Here is an 18,485-nt window from a genome sequence, read left to right on the forward strand (position 1 = left end):
GGAAGCACAAGGTGAAATGAACAAAAACATGATGTTTCTTGATGCTCCAGGTGGTACGGGCAAGACTTTTGTAATCAATTTGATCCTTGCAAAGATTAGATCCATGAGAAAGATTGTGCTTGTAACAGCATCCAGTGGCATTGCTGCTACTCTACTACAAGGTGGCCGCACTCTTCACAGCACTTTTAAAGTACCCTTGGATACTCATCGAATGGATCAGCCAGTTTGCAAAATTACTGGTAACTCAGCCATGGCAAATGTAATTAGAGACACCTCTGCAATCATTGTAGACGAAGCCCCAATGACGCACAAGAGTGCTTATGAAGCAATTGATCGAACACTGCAAGACATCACAGGAAACAAGAATCCCATGGGTGGCATTCCAACCTTATTTTGCGGTGATTTCCGTCAAATCCTCCCAGTGGTTAAAAATGGCACAAGGGCTAACATTGTCAATGCAAGTTTGAAACAATCCTATCTCTGGAGGCACGTTATAGTGAAGAGACTGACTACTAATATGAGAGCCTATATCTCTGATAACACAGCTGCAGCAGACTTCTCAAAATTGCTTCTCCCAATCGGTAATGGTCAGTTTCCTATCACTTCTTCACCTGACACAATTAAGATTCCAACTGCGCTTGGTAAATGTGTCGGTAATCAGAAGCAACTGAAAGACAAAGTGTACCCAGACCTGCAAAACAATGGAAAATCACCGGATTGGCTTGCTGAGAGGGCTATTATTTCGCCATTAAACAGCAATGTGAATCATTTGAACAATTCAATAATGGATGAATTTCCAGGAGACACAAAGCAATACAAGTCAGTTGATTCGGCTACTAATGAATATGAAGCTGTTCACTACCCTGTGGAGTTTTTAAACTCTTTGGAGATATCTGGAATGCCTCCACACATTTTAAATCTCAAAATTGGATCGCCAATCATGATTCTTCGATTCTTGGAACCGCCAAAAACAACAAACGGAACCAGATGTGTTATCACCAGATTGCACACCAATGTACTTGAGGCAACCATTTCCTGTGGTCCCTACAAAGGCGAAACCGTTCTACTGCCAAGGATCCCCTTAGTTCCATCGGACTCAGAACTTCCATTTAAATTCCGGAGACTCCAATTTCCTGTGAAGGTGTGTTTTGCAATGAGCATAAACAAAAGTCAAGGTCAGACATTTAACACCATTCGCGTAGACTTGACATCAGACTGCTTCAGTCACGGTATGTTCTACGTCTCCATCAGCCGGACAGGAAGTTCAGAAAAACTCTACATTCTGGCTCCAAATTCAAGCAGCAGAAATGTAGTTTACCCTGAGGCTCTTCAGTGAAAAGTTCGAGAAATGGATATGAGGAAAAACTGACATGATCTGATTGTGGTAAGTTTTTAGTATTGAATGTGCAAGATAAAATTTAAGCAAGAGTTGAAAATTACTTCAATGAAAAATTTACTATGTAACATCAAGTAACCTTCCTTTTTGATGAAAATGTTTTGTGAAGTTCCTGATTGAATTTCAGTCACTACAAGAGGTAGTTAAAATGTTAATCACCTTATGCAATCGTTGCTCTTACAACATCAACTTACTGGAAAGGTGCCCACAGATTTTGGTACCCGAGTGCGCAACAAAGCTCCGTGCAAAGCACGGGTATCTTTGCTAGTATATATATATATATATATATATATATATATATTGTCTAATTGACTATATATACATATATATTGTCTAATTGACTATATATACATATATATATGTATATATATATATATATATATATATATTGTCTAATTGACTATATATATGTATATATATATATATATATATATATTGTCTAATTGACTATATATACATATATATATGTATATATATATATATATATATATATTGTCTAATTGACTATATATACATATATATATGTATATATATATATATATATATATACACATACATACATACATATATATATATATATATATATATACACATATATATATGTATATATACAGGCTCTTTATGTACAGGACTACCGGAAACAAATGGAGAGATAAGTGAAGATAAAGCGTCTAGAAGAGATGTAGCGAGTTTGTCTTTGCTTTATCGTTGTTTTCATGGCAAGTGCTCGACTGAGCTTCAATCTATTGTCCCCCCTCATCAAACTTTCACAAGAAACACTCGTCTGGCTGAAAACAATAAATAATTTCTCCCCCACTCTTTATCTGTGCCTAAGCCTAAACGTAGATTCCATGAACAAAGCTTCTTTCCAGCTGACTACAATATGGTCGTCTTCAAGTCCAATGTAAACAAGTTCTTGATGAGCAGTTCCCCTTAAGTAATCCAATTTTACCAAATTTACACTTCTAATGATGACTATGATATTGTCCTTTTGACCAATGTACACTCTTTAACCCTTATCCTCGAGTGTCCTCTGGGCCTTGATAAGTGGTGATTCCTTTGTAAAAAAAAAATTAAAAAAATAAAATAAAATAAAATTTTCCTGATTCCAATACAATTACAGATTCTGATTCTTTAGAAATCATTTATTATATAACAATAGAGTTGTTATTTATTCCCAATTGCCGTAAAAAAAGTCATGTTAAAAATACAGATATTTTCTCGAACATGGAAATACAATTTTGGGACAGGTGATCTATAGATTTTAGTTTTACTAGTAGTTTAAAAATCAATAAATATTGATTTATTATGACTACCAACAGTGAAAAATTTTTGCCTTAAATAAAATCAAATAAAAAAAAAAAAAAAAAAAAAAGAAAATTAAAAGAATTGTTTTCAACATTGGAAAATATACATTTTTTTTTTTGATACCCCAAAATGTTTTGATTTTTCTGATTCCTGATTAATCGTCCCAACACTAGCATATAGAGTGAACTTAAACAGTTGATAGTGTCGGGGAATTTCGTCGGTAGAACAAAAATATAAGGATACTTTCTACTTAACTTACTGACATGCTATACTGACAGTGAAGACCACTTCTCACAAGAGAGCATCTGGGAATACTAAAAATAAAGGGATGACTCCCAAATTTAAGTCTCACTACTAGATGCAGTTTTATTTTTTAGCTTAGAATAGGTTAAGGGGATCAGATGTTTATACAGTTGATCGGTTTAGAAAATAGAATAGGCAAAAAAAAAAAAAAAAAAAAGCTAAAAAGGAAATATGGATTACTGGATGGAGTATGGGCGAATACCGTGGACAAATGTTTCATAATGGATGGCTCTATGTTGGATAGCATATATCAGTATATCAGCTACTATTATTCTTGAGAAGAGTTGAATTAAGTAAATATGGTCAAAAGCAGAGTAAAAGACATTTAAAGACATGATGCATGACGTTATGGATATCGAGGTTGACAGAGAAATGGAGGTTTGAGATCAGTTTGTCTGGACGTGGAGAGAAATAATCTATATAATAATAGAGAAATAATCTATATAATAATAGAGAAATAATCTATATAATAATAGAGAAATAATCTATATAATAATCCTGTAATAATGATTGATAAGTTGGATTATTTGGATTTTCTTATCTTTGTTGCTATTTTAAAATTTAAGGCCGATTTAACTTGCAACGGATAACATTGACAGTTCTAACTCTCCCCACTAGTTCATGGATTAAATAAAGTTCATGAATGTTTCTAAATTAGACAGAGATTCTCAAGTTCCAGAAGATGTGCCTAATAAATAGATTGTCAGTGTGTTATATAATGAATGGCCCTATGTTGAGTAGTGAGTATATCAGCTAATGTTATTCTCGACAAGGATCGACCAAAGTGCAGATCAAAGTGACACAAAGTTTGGTAAATAAACAAGTTCCTACAAAACATGAAAAGGAAAAGATGCCACAAAGTATATAGAGCTTAAGTACTTGGTAAGGTTGGGAAATAGGGTATACAGATAAAAAAAAGTCAGGGCTAGGAAAGATGAATTCTAGGGTAACGGTATAAAGGCTTTATGTGTTATACTCTGGAAAAATTCTTTTTTAACTCACAAATAAGACCCCAACAGATACTACTACTACTATGTATTACAGTGGATCCTTGGAATAATGGTAACTAATGAGTGACTCCACACTCCCCAGAAAGCTCCCCAATTGGGGCCATCACCATCAGATTAGCATTACAAGTTGATTTTTTTCTTTTTTTTTTTAGATAATTGTTATTTTTTTTCAACTTTCATGAAAAGAGCTATGTAAAAGATGCTTAAAACCGTTTGAATTATGCAAATACTATTAGTAGTTCAAAAGTTACGAGAATTTTAAGTGCCAAAATTTAGGTTTTTCCGTGGACATTCTTCTTTAGAAAAAGTGGGCTAAATTACGAAGCTCAACATTTGAAGAAATTCGGTAATTTCGCCACCATTTATTTATTTTCCAAGCTATTCTCATGAAACTTGGCACTCTTATGTAAAATTGTGTGCTCTTTCTGATTTATCTCTTTACCATAAGCCATGAATTATAAATTAAGATGTACAAATTTCAATTTTTTTAAACTGGCGCATGGTATAATACAGTGGGTGTCTATTCATGAACAAAACTAAGTATTATAGTGGTATTTAAATATAACTTTATTGAGAATAGGCATTTTTCTGCCTCCTCACCAAAGGAGAGCTTAGTCTGAGGTGTAGCCATTGAATGCCTAAAGAGCATTCATGGTCGGTATTTACTACTCTCCTCAAAGAAAAAAAAAATTGAGTAAATGCGAATTAATCTCAGAAATAAATCGAAAATTTTTCAAATAGATTTCGGATTTCTCTAAAAGATGGAAATTCCCATAGTCAACTAGAACTTATGCATTTTGGGACCAGTCCTATTTTCAATTTTGTAAATCCTTTCTATCTGGCCCAAAATATACCCCTATTTTCAGAGATGCAACCATAAATCATACTCTACATGAATCCTTGATGTAGCTTTCACAGTACCAGGATACCAGGAAACCTGATAAGCAACAACTATATATTCACTAGGTGATGGTAATTTTCATCATTTCTATTCTATTGTTTTACTGAAAATTCAACTATGTAAACAAAGAAATAAAATGGTCATTTTTTTTACCTTGTTTCCACCATAACATTTTAAAATGATTACTTTTAAAGTTTTTAGGGTATGCTGAAAACGATTATCAAATTTAAAATTTCTGCAAATAAGTAGTTTTCCAGATACTAAGCAATGTCATTACTTATGTTATCGCTGGTGGTCATCTTGGTATGCCGAGCACACAACCGTAACCCTGAGAAACTATGCTCAAACGCATGTACCAAGATGGCCACCAGCAATAGCATAAGAAATGACATTGCTTAATATCCGGAAAGCTACTTATTTGTGGAAAATTTAAATGTGATATTCGTTTACAGCATACTTGAAAACTTTAAAAAGGTAGTCATTTTAAAGAAAAATGTAAAGGTGGAAAAAAACAACAAAATGGTATTGTTTGGAAATCAAATTTGAAAAACTTGAATTTTTTTTTTAAATTAACAAACTCAGAATAAAAAAAATGAAACTGATTTTTCTGCTTTTGTTTTGAAAGCAAAAAAAAAAAGTTTTTTTATTCTTTAGTCAGCTGAGCGCATAGCAAGCCGTTTTCCCAAAGCAGATTTGAATTTCTATAAAAGATAACATTTTAAAGAAATTTCCACACAATTAATAATTATCAAATATTTACATATACATGAAAATAATTCTGAAACTATTATCTATATGAAAATGGATGACATATACCAATTTATCTTATTAATTTTGAAATATTCTTTCAACTTTGCTTGGTCGTAACTTTGCTTCCTGTGGTTGTAAAAATATAATTCAAAGTCCAATAGAGATGGACTTCTATGCTTATATAGCTTGTAAAATTTCAGCCATATCTAATTCAATTTGACCCCGCGCATATGTATCCAAACGTAACGTATGAAAAAAGTTTCCCTTTTTGCTGTTGTCATTTTTTACCGCTTTTTCATATTTAACTTCGAGCATAAAAACATTGAACGCATAAAAAAAAAAAAAAAAAAATGAAGATAATTGGAATGCTTATTCTATTCTCTTTCCAGCAATGTAATTCTTTTAAAAATTGACCCAAAAATAAAAAAGATATGACTTGTCGAAGCACATTAGGTATGTAATATTGCCGATGTCCACGAAAATACAGCATATGCTTGTAATGCTAATCAGATACACTTTAAGGTCATCCGCAGGACGTTGGGAATAAATTAATGTGAAAGTTACCTTGTTTAACTTCAGGATTACACAGGGTGTGCCGTTTTTGTAGCCATAGTCAGCTTCACGAAGACATGGGGCATCAAGAGCTAAGGGATCAAACAAGCAAGGTCTGTGTTTGTTGGTCTCGCGTTCACCAACGATAGAATCGCAGTTCTCATAACGGCTATCATATTTAGTTGTGTTATAGTCTGAAATTAAAAAATTGTCAGAATAAAAATTAATTTTTTTTCAACAGTATACAATAAATTAACAAAGATTTTAAAATTCTTTATATATATATATATATATATATATATATATATATATATATATATATATAAGCTGAACATCTGTGTGTGTGTGTGTCTGGTCCCGAATAGGCTCTTATATGGTTATTTTAAAAAAAACTGTTTCCATATAATGATAGGTGTATCAAGGATCAGGAATGGGTATGTTTCTGTCAGAACGGTGGTTCATAAAAATTGTGGGATCTGCAATCGCGCCTGACCCCCGAAAAAAAGAAAAAAAAACGTTTACAAGGTTGTTTGATATTGATGTACATAAGAATACTTTGATAAGTATGTTTTAACTTAAATAGGGATGATATAATAAAATTGTAGAGTCTGCGTTCGCGCCTGGCCTCCATAGCATGGAAATAGGCACAAACTTTAATAAAGACTTCATATTTATCTGTGATAATTATGTATCAGTTTGAAGAAATATGGTATAAAATTATAGGGTGTTCGTTCGCGCCTGACCGCATAGTTCTGGGATTTGGATGGGTGCTAGTCTACCCACACTGAAGAGCTGTGATACAGCAAAACTGAATGACTATATAAGCTTCCCCTCCCTTTCTCAGGTAAAGTACTTTTGGTAATTGATATCACCTGCAACTGCTTTAGCGTAATGCAAGGCTCTTTGTAAATAAACAAATAAAGCACTGTAGGAGTGGTGGTCAATGTTTGTATAAAACATGGTTAGACATTGCCAACTGCACCTTACCTCGTGGCCTAATGGATGGAGCTACTATCAACTTTATGGTTGTTGGTTCAATTCTGGATTTGGGATAGGTGCTGATCTAGCCACACTGAGGAGCTGTGATACAGCAAAAGTCTGAGGATGATATATATATATATATATATCATATATATCATCCTCCAAAACTAAAACATTACCAACATACCAAGCACCCTCTCCCACCTTTCCCCCTTGTTCCATTCCTCTTCTTTCCGCTCTTCTCGCACCCCTCCCCTGACATCATTCACTCTTTCATCCCATCATAAACATTTCTGTAAAAGTCTGAGGAAGCTACAGACGTGTAGCTGAAACAATATAACTTAACAGAAAGATACAGTAATAAAAAATAAAATGCATATTTGCTCTACAACAGTATTGAGCACTCTTCAGTTTTTATTAATTACCATTTCTACTAAGTATATATATATATATATATATATATATATATATATATATATGTATATATATATATTATGTGTACATCGCTATAAAAGTGAGAATATGTGTGTGTGAGGACACTTCTCAACCTATATACTCCAGATATTTGATCTACAGACTTGATATTTGGTATATAGGATATTGAGACACATGGAAAATTTTAATTCATTTTCACCCAGAAAAAAGAGCAGCTAAGGAGTCAAAACTGAAAAATTGGTACATGAGGTTCGTCGGATTTTCAACTTTTTGCTAACTGTTTCACGAATGTGCATGCAAGAATGGTTCACATTACAGATTCATCATATTAAAAATAAGTAGGTTTGAAAACACCTTTAAAATCGTGTCAAGCCAGCCTAATGGTTATCTTACCTGACTCATTGTCTAAGTTTTTGTTTCAAACTCAGCTTGTGGGTTTGTTTTATTTTATTTTTTTTTTTACCAGTGAACCGTTTAGAAAAACAATACTTGCATTCACATGTCTCAGTTTCTGTATTAATTAAAATATAATTATGTGTATTTTATGACCAGGCAATGCCAGATAGCCTGCTAGTGTTTTATAGAGTGTTTTTTTTTTAAAGTCAATATGAGAATTTCAAATTTAGAGTCTCTTGTGGTGTTCACCTTACAGATAATAATGAATTCTTCCTCGTATAAGGAAGTGTCTCTCGGCAGTTATGCACAAGTAATGCACATTTGGCAGTCGGACTGACGTATAACTTCTTTATTTGCTTTTTTGTTCGATATATTTTGTTTCTACTGAATAATGAGTTGTGTTTTTAAAACCAGGTTATCAGTCCACAGCAGAATCATTTATAAAAATTTTTTTTAAAAAAATGTTCATTTTCTTATATTTTTAGGCTAGCAGAGATATCTGGCATCACCTGGAGGTAATCAATAACAAAATAGATGTGATAAAAAAAAGTACTAAGCCAATCTTTGCCAACCTTTTTCAGGTAGATTTTATCGAAGTAGGAAATCTATACAATTTTGAGCAGAACTCTTATGATCCATGGCACAAGCAATATAAATGCTAATAATCAGTCCTAAGTCTTCTGGATGTTTATGGTTCAATCTAAGGCAATACTAAGAACACTTTTTTTCTTTTTTTAATGGAAATCACTCCAGACAAGGCATGAAGCTATTTGTTGTAAAGAGCTAAAAAAAAATACTACTTTAAAGTTAAAAACTAACCAATGATAATTTTTAGCTAAATTTCAACCCGGAAAACAGCAATTTTTCCCTCTTTGTCAAAAACATTGCTCATGAAATGTGAGGAATTAGTAAGACTAACTTAGGACTGATTATTAGCATTTAAATTTCTTGTGCCATGGATCATAAGAGTTCTGCTCAAAATTGTAGATTTCCTGCTTCGATAAAATCCACCTGAAAAAGGTTGGCAAAGATTGGCTACAACGTGAGCATAACGTCCCAGATGAGGATAAGTAGTACGATTAATTCTAAGTATATTCTAGTTCAACCATGCAAAAATATACTTTAAAGATTTGCTAAAGAAATAGTAAACATAAATAGATATAAACATGTGAATTTTGGTAGCTAATTCCATTAATGACAAATATTTAACAATAGTTATAATAAAAGGATTAAAAAAAAAAAAAAAAAAAAAAAAAAAAAAATCTTACAATAAATTTTGAGATGGAAAGAAAGAAACCAAATGCCCAATGATTCGTCTGTTCAGTGGGTTTTATTCAAACGACTCTTCAAATGTGAAATATATCCCTTCAGTGTTGGGTATTCAGGATAAAAATATGGATCGCTTTGTCACCTTCTTATTGTAGTTCTTACATTTGTAAATTAGTTGTAGGCTGTTTTTAATTGTGGGAGATTATTTTTGTTTTCCAGAAAATTTTAGTTCATCATCAGGAGAGAATATGCACTGTTGGCTCTGAAACAATGTGCATTCTCTTCTGATGACCCAATATGAACTAAAATTATCTGGAAACCAAACTTTAATACCCCACAATTATAGACAGTCTACAACTAATTTACAGATGAAATAACTACAAAAAAAAAAAAAAAAAAAAAAAAATAGATAAAACGATTTATATTTCTATCCTGAATACTCAACACTAACTGAAAGCTGAAGGGGTATACTTCACATCTGACTGAAAACAGTCGGTTGATTAAAACTCACTGAACAGACGAATCATCTAGTATTTTATTTCTTGCTTTCCATTTTAAATTTAAACAACAGTTATATATTCAAATAAATTATAAAACAAAATTAACTATGAATCAATGAAATAATTATCAATAAATTGACTCATGCTTAATTATTTATATGAAGACAATTAAAATTTTATGTAAAAATTTTATGAAAAAAAAAAAAAAAAAAAAAAAATCAACATTCATGTATAACATTGGTTTATAAGAAATAAAACATTTTTAAACATTGTATAAAAATGTAAATATAAAATAAAAAAATTCAAAACAAAATGAAAGACTGGTTTATGAAATAGTAGATAAGTATGTCAACATGCTAGTAAAAATAAGGACACAAACACATCATTCAAATTGAACCAAAATATTCTGTTTCATTGGCGTAATGGGCATATGCGGGAATGCCCAATAACTGTGTGAATGTGCTTTTATCAGACACCTCTTGAAATACCAGAACACACTCGTCCAATCTATATATCTATAAAAGTGAACATGTCTGTGTGTGTGTGTGTGTGTGTGTGTGTGTGTGTGTGTGTGTGTGTGTGTGTGTGTGTGTGTGTGTGTACATTTCCCTATGCAATAACTCAATTTTCAGTCTACAGACACGAAATGCGAGATACAGGGTACTGAGATTTGGCTGTTAAGGGGTCAAAGTTCAATGATTTGACCTTTGAGAACTCTACCAAACTCCAACAAGTTGAGATCTAAACACTTGAAATTTTAGATATAGGTTCCTTCGACATGGATCTAACTTAACTTGATTTGAGCCCAAAACAAATGTTAAGGGGTCATAATAGGGGTCAAAGTTGTAAAAATTGACCGCTTTTTTTTTTTTTTTACTCAACATACACCGCCAAACACCTGAGCAACGCCGGGCTGAAATGCTAGTAGTTATATAAAGATGACAGTCATTACTCTTAGATTGTGTCTACCTTTATAATTATCAACATGTCGGGCCGTAGCAACGTTATCGCTACAGTCCGTGTCGGATCATATTAAAGTCATCGTTCATATTGACAAACATTCTGGTCCAAGTCAAGAGTTCTTTTGTTTTTATTGACATAATTTGTCAAACCATATTATTTAAGATCAAATGAATTGACAGAAATATCTTAGCTTTAACCATGCATTTGTGTTTGTATTTTTTTTTTTACAAGCATGTTATTTTGCTTATCCACTATCCCATAAACATTGTATAAAAAAATATTAATCAAAACTGTTAAGAAATTTATTAATTTTTACTATTAATTTTAATATTAAAAAAAATAAAAATAAAAAGCAATGGTTAAAAAGTTAATATTCAACAAAATGTATGAATTTAAATAATACAAGCAAAACCATTCCCAGTAATAAAAAAAAAAAAAAAAAGTGAATTGAGAAAATCGAAACTAAAGATAGTGAAAAGAGTTGATGTAAAATATCAGAAAATATTAACATTTGGAAGCCAACAAAGTTGATTAAACCAGGCGAAGAAATTGGTATTTTTTTTTTCCTATGATAAAACTTATGAAATTAAATTATAGATGAAGGTCATTAAATAACAACCAATCAAATTTATTATCCAGCTTTTATAGGATTGTCTTTATTTTTTCCAAAATACCATTTCCTTTACCGGTATTGTTAGCATCAAGAAAAAAAAAAAAAAAAAAAAAAAAAAAACGAAAGCAAAATTTTTATTTGCATTAAAGACAGAAGTGCTAGAATACCAAACCCCTCAAGATAGAAAAACTGAATAACTCAATAGACAGGCACATAAAAATTGTTTTATAATTTAAAGACGGATTTTATTTTGTTATTATAAAATATTATAGAATATTTGCATCTACAAAATTAATTGCTTTCTATGAAAACAAAAACAACAAAAAAAACAACTAATTTTTGTCTAATTTTATTTAAATTTATTTAGCTGCAAATTAAAAATGCGATACTCATGCAGACATACGAATTTAGAAACCCATTTTTAACATAGGGAGGGCAAGTGTTTTTTTAAAAGAAAAAAATTCTGTACTGTTGCCTAACAATTTAACAAAATATACAGTAAAAATTGAATTTAACTTGAAAGTCCTACTTAAAAAAGAATGGCACTGTCCGTATTCTTCATAAGCACCCTGAGTTTAAAAAAAACCTATTCTGTACAATTTAATAAACAAAATATATAGTAAAAATAACTTGAAAACCCATTTTAAAAAATAGCATGATCCATATTCTATACCAGTCTGAGATTAAAAAAAATAAAAATAAAAAAAAATGACGAGAGACTAAATTGCAACAATTTGAGTAAAATTTTCAGTTACGTAAGTTTGAGATTCAACAGGATTTGTGTGACCTCCCCACAATAAAGATGTTTATTTAAGAAAAAAAAAATTAAAAATTAATTGAATGTTTTTCTTTTTTAAATGTTTTCTACAATGGATTTCAAGCATTTCGAGCTGCTTTTCTTTTTTTTAACGTCAGTTAATCTGATCATTTCATGATGGGAAATACGTCTAGAAGAAAAATTGAAAGAAAAAAAACGAAAGTAGAATCAGAGACAACAGCTACATGAGAACCCAGAAACAACTGCAAACAATGAATAACTTGAGAAAAAAAAAAAAAAAAAGAAAATCAGGAGTACTGATGCCAACAACAAATCAGCCCCTTAATCGATATGGAAAAAAAAAAGAAAAAAAAAAGCACAACTGACCTTTGAAATATAAGAAAAAATATTCAAGGGTTCAGGGCTTTGTCATTTATTCTACATTAGCAAATCAACTCGGCATCTCAATTTCCGTAAATCACAAACAGTGATTTGTGCTTGGATGGACAGTAGTCTCCAAAGCATAGAAAGTCAACTCTGGACATTAAATGAAAAATGTTCAAATACATCATGCCTATTATGGTATAGGATAGCAAAGACAGACACTAACGCGACAGAAAAAAAAAATGGTTTCAATATTTATACTAAGGAGTTAGAATTGGATATTGTAGAATTCTTGGAGTCAAAGGCAGATAATATACTTGCCGACATTGCAAGCCTAGTAAAAAGTTGAAAAATTAGCTTAATAAATGAATTCAAATTATTTTGATTCTTCAAACTACTGATCTCGTCTTAAGTTATTTTCATAAAGTTTCAGTCGATCTAACCTTTAACCTTCTTCAGTTGTAACTTGTTAAATTTGAGAATCTTTCCATTAAAATTGGAAATCTGCACAGAATCTCAAACAAAAAATAGAATAGTGGAGACTAAGACAACTCAAAGAAGCAGCACAATTCTCAGTGCGGGCAACACTCAAAATACAACTTCGGATTACTTAGAACTTCTATCCCGTTATGGCTGATTGGAATGAGGATATGCTACCTTTGTGGATTAAATAATAGGTTCAGCTTGAAATTCTCTAAAGATTTACGAGCTTGAAAAAGTTCAGAGCTTACCAAAGCACTGAAAATGACACTCAAGATGAGAACAGTAGTCTGAATAATCCTAATAATACAAATAATCAATCTTCGTAACATGAAAGTTAATTCAAACTTTTCAGAAGTGAATCAACTAAAAAACTCTGTTAACTTGAAAAACAGATCAACCATGAGCTGATCTGTGATCAACCATCAAGATACTTTATATCTACATTTCCCTGCATGTGAACAGATCTTGCACTTTGGGGACAGACTAGTGCCTAGAGCGGAGGGAGGAATGGTGAGAAGAACTAACGTTTTACAAAAACTTGGGGAGGAGGGGTAGGACAAGCAAAGCATAATCTATATATATATCTCGATCTATCTAATCGAGCCAGAGATGTCTCGTGATGCGGGGTTCGGATCGTTCGACTAGTATTAATCGTGACACCCTGCACTGAAGATTCCCGAAAGGGTGAAACACTAATGTCTGTAGGTATTTAATAATTATTATAGTAAAAAAAAATATATATATATATATATATATATATATATATAAAAAGGTAAAATGTATGTTTGTGTTTGTACATCTGCCAAAAATTTGACACACGCAATGAACACCGACAAAATCAATACCGTTAAAAAGATCTCTTGGACGACAAACATCAAAAAATTGGCCGAAAACATTAATTCTTTCACTGTCAACTGGGCCATTTTTTCCAAAGAGGGGGGGGGGTCAGTTTTTGCGTCAACATTTGTTGAAAGTCATTCACGCCTCACAATTTCGATGCACATATAAAATACGTTATTTCAAAGGCCCGTAATGTCACAAGTCGCATGGGCGAGACAGCTAAAGTAATAGCTTTTTTCACTTTTTCCTCTTAGCGTTACAGGTTCGAGCCTGGCGACTGCAGCTTTTTTTTTTTTCTTTCTTTGCATAGGTACTCGCTATTTTGATTCAAACATTTTTTTTTTAGGGCTGGGTTGCCTTACTATACCACCTCTCCACACTTGCCAATGCCAGGTACCCCCGCTACTTTTGAATGATTCTTAGGGAGTTGTGGTGGTTCATTTTAAATTACAAGTCAAAATTACAATTTACAGCAGACATGATATGCTTTTTATCGAGTTCAAAATACTGAAATTCTATTTTGAAAATAGCTGAACAAGACTAACCGTGCCACATCATAACGACAATGCATCAGCACATTTGGAAAAGATGAAAGAACGTTGACTTGGAATTATTCCAATTCCATTTAATCGTTTTCGATTCCAGAGTTCTTATATAAGACCAATGCATAGCAGTTATGCATAATACCTCCAGGAGACGAATGCTCATACCTTGCACAAAAGGTGTAGCATCTGTTAGCCCATTTCTAATGCTCTGGAGGGTTCCCATAAATGGAGTCCTCTGCCATGGTGAAGGCAATACATCTAGGAAAGGCGTGGGTGGGTGGGGGTGTTTTGTTGAAAAACCAAACTGGACAAAAAGGTATCTAGTTGGTCGTGTACGGCAAACTTCTAGTGATGAGGTCACCAACACAACACTAGTTTCCAATTTATCATGAGCAAGCACGGAAATGGTAAGGCCCAGAAAACTGTCACGAGAATGTACAATGGCTAAACCACACTGGCTTTTATGAAGAATGGTGCACTTTCTCCAAGTGATGTTACTTTAACAGCACGAAGCTGGATACTCCACCAGACAAGAAATTCTTTTCCTGAACTCTATTAAGACCAAAATACCACAAGGAAGGTATACTATAAACATATTAGGAAATAAATTGTTTTCAACTTTATTAACTCAGTATTTGAGATGTAAAGGAGAATTTGAATGGAATTTTTGAATATCTATGAATGAAAGTAAAATAAAACAAAAAGTGAAGTTTATATATATATATATATATATATATATATATATATACGGAACATTTGAATATCTATGTGTCTTATATAGAGATCAAATGGGGCATCCTTGCTTTCTTAGAACTTTGACTGAATTAAAAATAGAACAAAAGTCTAACCGGGAATTGTAAAACAAAAATTGCGTTGTAATTGCGTTCTATTCTAGAAGGAGGGTTCTTATAAGATACATTTTCCTATAAATCAAAATTAAAAAAAGTTGGGAATTGTTGGGAATATATTATAGACTAAATATAGAACAAAGAAATTTTTTTTTTTCTTTTAATCAATAATTTGTTACAAATCTTAATTTTTGCTTCTTAAACTGCGCAGGCGCTTATTTAGAATTGCACTTGGAAATCAAAAATAAAAGAAAGTGTACCTACTTGTCACAGAATGAAGAGGTTATATTCCAAAAATTGATCAAGTGGTTTATTTTTTTTTATTTACTTAATCAAATTTTACGATTTTTAGTGATAAAGTATTTTTAGCAGGCATTGACTAACCCTTAATTATGGAGAGATTGTTAACAGGGAGGTAACCAGGGACGAATTTCAAATTGAATCGAATATTACATATTGAAAAGTAAAAAAAAAAAAAAAAAAAAAAAAAAAAAAAAAAACCTAGTGGATCTAATTGCAAGTTTTTTTTTATAGGGGGGAGGGAATAAAATAAATGATCAGGAGTAAGAGTGGCTGGCTATAATTTATTTTACTTTAAATTAAATAAAATTCTAATAGTGTACAGAAGAGGCGAAAGGAGGAGTGGAGTCTGGAAAAATAGGGAAAAGGTAGGTCAACTGGCGCATGGCTTGTGTTTAAAGAGGTTCAACACTAGGAAAGCAAGGATTGAAAGGATTTTTTTTATTTTATTAAAAGTCATCTTTTAATATGTCCTATTAAAGAAACAAAAAAGAAAAACAAACTAAATTTAGAAAAAGAATTTCTTAAAAGAAACTGGAAGCTTATTTGCGAAACAGAATTAAGCTATAGATCATGCGAATGGTGAAAATAAAATACAAATACAAGTTTAAACAAGGATCAAGTTTGATTATGACAAGGTCAGCTTAGGTTAAATACAGCCAAAAACTATGTTGAAAATTAACATTGATTCACTTCTCACTGGTGAAGAACAAAGAAACGATTTAGTCTTTTCTTCAATGGAGAATATTTTTCTTCATTTATTTACCAAAATATTACACAATTCATATGAACAAAAAAAGGAAAAAAAAAAAAAATTGTACAAGTTTACAGTTAGTTTTTCTTATTTTCATTGTGAACTCTGAGATAAACCTTTCTATTGGAGGAAATTCTAGATTATCTTCTAGAAACATTAAATGCTATAAAATTAAGGATTAACCAAGGATGGATTGACTCTTTATGGACACATTAAGTAAAGTTTGATTCAGCTTATGGTAAGGTTCAAAAAAGAATTTTTAAGTGTTATGTCTAAAAAATTAACTTGTTAATGTCAATTGCAATGCTTCAACCATAATTCCTGAAAAAAAAATTTTTTTTTTCAGATTTTTCATAATTTTTATTAATAGTTCTGATTATAAATAGGGCATCACCTCCATACCTAACCCACCCTTCTTAATCAATTTTAGTTTTGAAGAATGTATATCTCATTAAGCAAAAAAAAAAAATAAATAAAATAACAAAAAAAAAAACAATCAAATTAATTAATTGCGCCGAATCACAATATCCCATAATTATATTGAAGGTGTCTAATATATTTTATCAAAATGTATTATAGATTTTCTAGCTAAAATAAGTATGTCCATTTTGGTAGGTATCAAAAGTTTTCTTTTCTTAAATGTGAGAGCTTTGTTCTTCATTTATTTATCAATAAAATACACAAATATGAACAAAAAAAATTAAAAAAAAAAACAAACAAAAAAAAAACTGGTTTTGCTAGCTTACAGTTAGTTTTTCGTATTTCCACCTCCCGAGTTCTGCACATCATGTAGCCACTGCAGGTGTTGGGAGCATTAAAAAGTGAAGTCTAAAAAGTGGCAAGCTTCATGCAGAAATCAACTGTTGGTCTGCGGCGAGTGTCGAACACATTTAAAAATAGCCATGCAAATGGATTGGTGGACACAACATTGGATTCTGCAGGGAGGGAAACTTTTTTTTTTTTTTTTTTTTTCTTTTTTTTTTTTTTACACATTTTATTCGATTTAAAATCACCTGATAAAAATCTAATGCTTATATTATATCCATTTTTTTTTTTTAAGACAGACTAACAGTGAAAATACAGATTGTGCATCATTTTTTTTTGTTTCCTGTCAATAAATAATAGCGAATGCTTTAGAAGAAAAAAGGGGAAAAAGATTGAATGTTAGGTAAAAAGTTTAGCAGGCTAGAAAAGGCAAGAGCGTGCACACTAAGAAGTAATGAAGAGTACTTGTTGTAAGAAGAGTTATAATAGCTATATATTTTTTTAAAAAATAAGAGTAATAGCACACCAAACTAAAAAAGTGGCCAATAACAAGAATGGGGAGGCGGGATATAGATATATAAACATACGCACTGTAGCCTAACAACAAAAAATAAAAAACAGAAAAAAAAAAAAAAAACAGGCGTTATTATTAATTCGCATGAATGTATAATGGACTAAAATAAACAAGGGGAATAAATCAGGTATTAAGAAACGTTAGTTTCCACTCAATATGCTGAAATCCATTTTATCAAAAATGCAAAACTAAATGAAACTTGGGTACATTCCATTCATTAATTACTGTGAAAAGATTAAAAAAAAACATACAAATCATAACGGAAGGAAAAAAGACAAAATAATGAAACAATAAGTAAGAAAAAGAACATTTTTAAAAGTAAAAAAAAAAAAAAAAAAAAAAAAAAAAAGTTTGAAGTAATTTTTTAAATAAAACACTAAAAATTCAACAAAAAAACAAAACAAAAAACAAATAAAAGCAACAATGATTAATTTCTAAAAGTTTTTTGCAATTATTGGAAACATCTGTTGACAAAACCTTTTTTCCTTACAATCTGAAAAGATTTTTTTTTTTTAATCAATTTCAATATTACATTATATATATATATATATATATATATATATATATAAAATGCTAATAAAAATCTGAGAAACATTAAGGTTAAAAAAAATTTTGCCTGGAGATGGGGCACCATGCCAGATGCTAAACATCCACCATCCATTTCAAAGATTCCAACAAATTGTTTTGAGATTCTAAAATTCTAATTGTTTTGATCTCTCTCTTGCACTTTTGATTTAGTGGATAATTTATGAAATTCTTTAATTTCTATGATTATTGATTTATTCATTATTGAAATGAAGATCTTTACACACCCCATTGTCAGATTGTATAGTATGCATAACTGGCTACGAAATACTT

General features: G+C 31.2%; 1 protein-coding gene across 1 annotated transcript in view; it reads right to left on the bottom strand.

Annotated features, from left to right (window-relative positions):
* LOC145287804 (putative sodium/potassium-transporting ATPase subunit beta-3) overlaps positions 1 to 18,485 on the bottom strand; it is an 87,377-nt gene that overhangs the window by 16,132 nt on the left and 52,760 nt on the right. Inside the window, exon 4 of the mRNA XM_080135649.1 lies at positions 6,233 to 6,414. Coding sequence (XP_079991775.1) covers positions 6,233 to 6,414 — 182 coding nt within the window. The remainder of the gene's footprint in view (positions 1 to 6,232; positions 6,415 to 18,485) is intronic.

The sequence above is a fragment of the Euprymna scolopes genome, chromosome 11, assembly GCF_053919585.1.
Source record: "Euprymna scolopes isolate OS-2025 chromosome 11, ASM5391958v1, whole genome shotgun sequence".
Lineage (NCBI taxonomy): Eukaryota > Metazoa > Mollusca > Cephalopoda > Sepiida > Sepiolidae > Euprymna > Euprymna scolopes.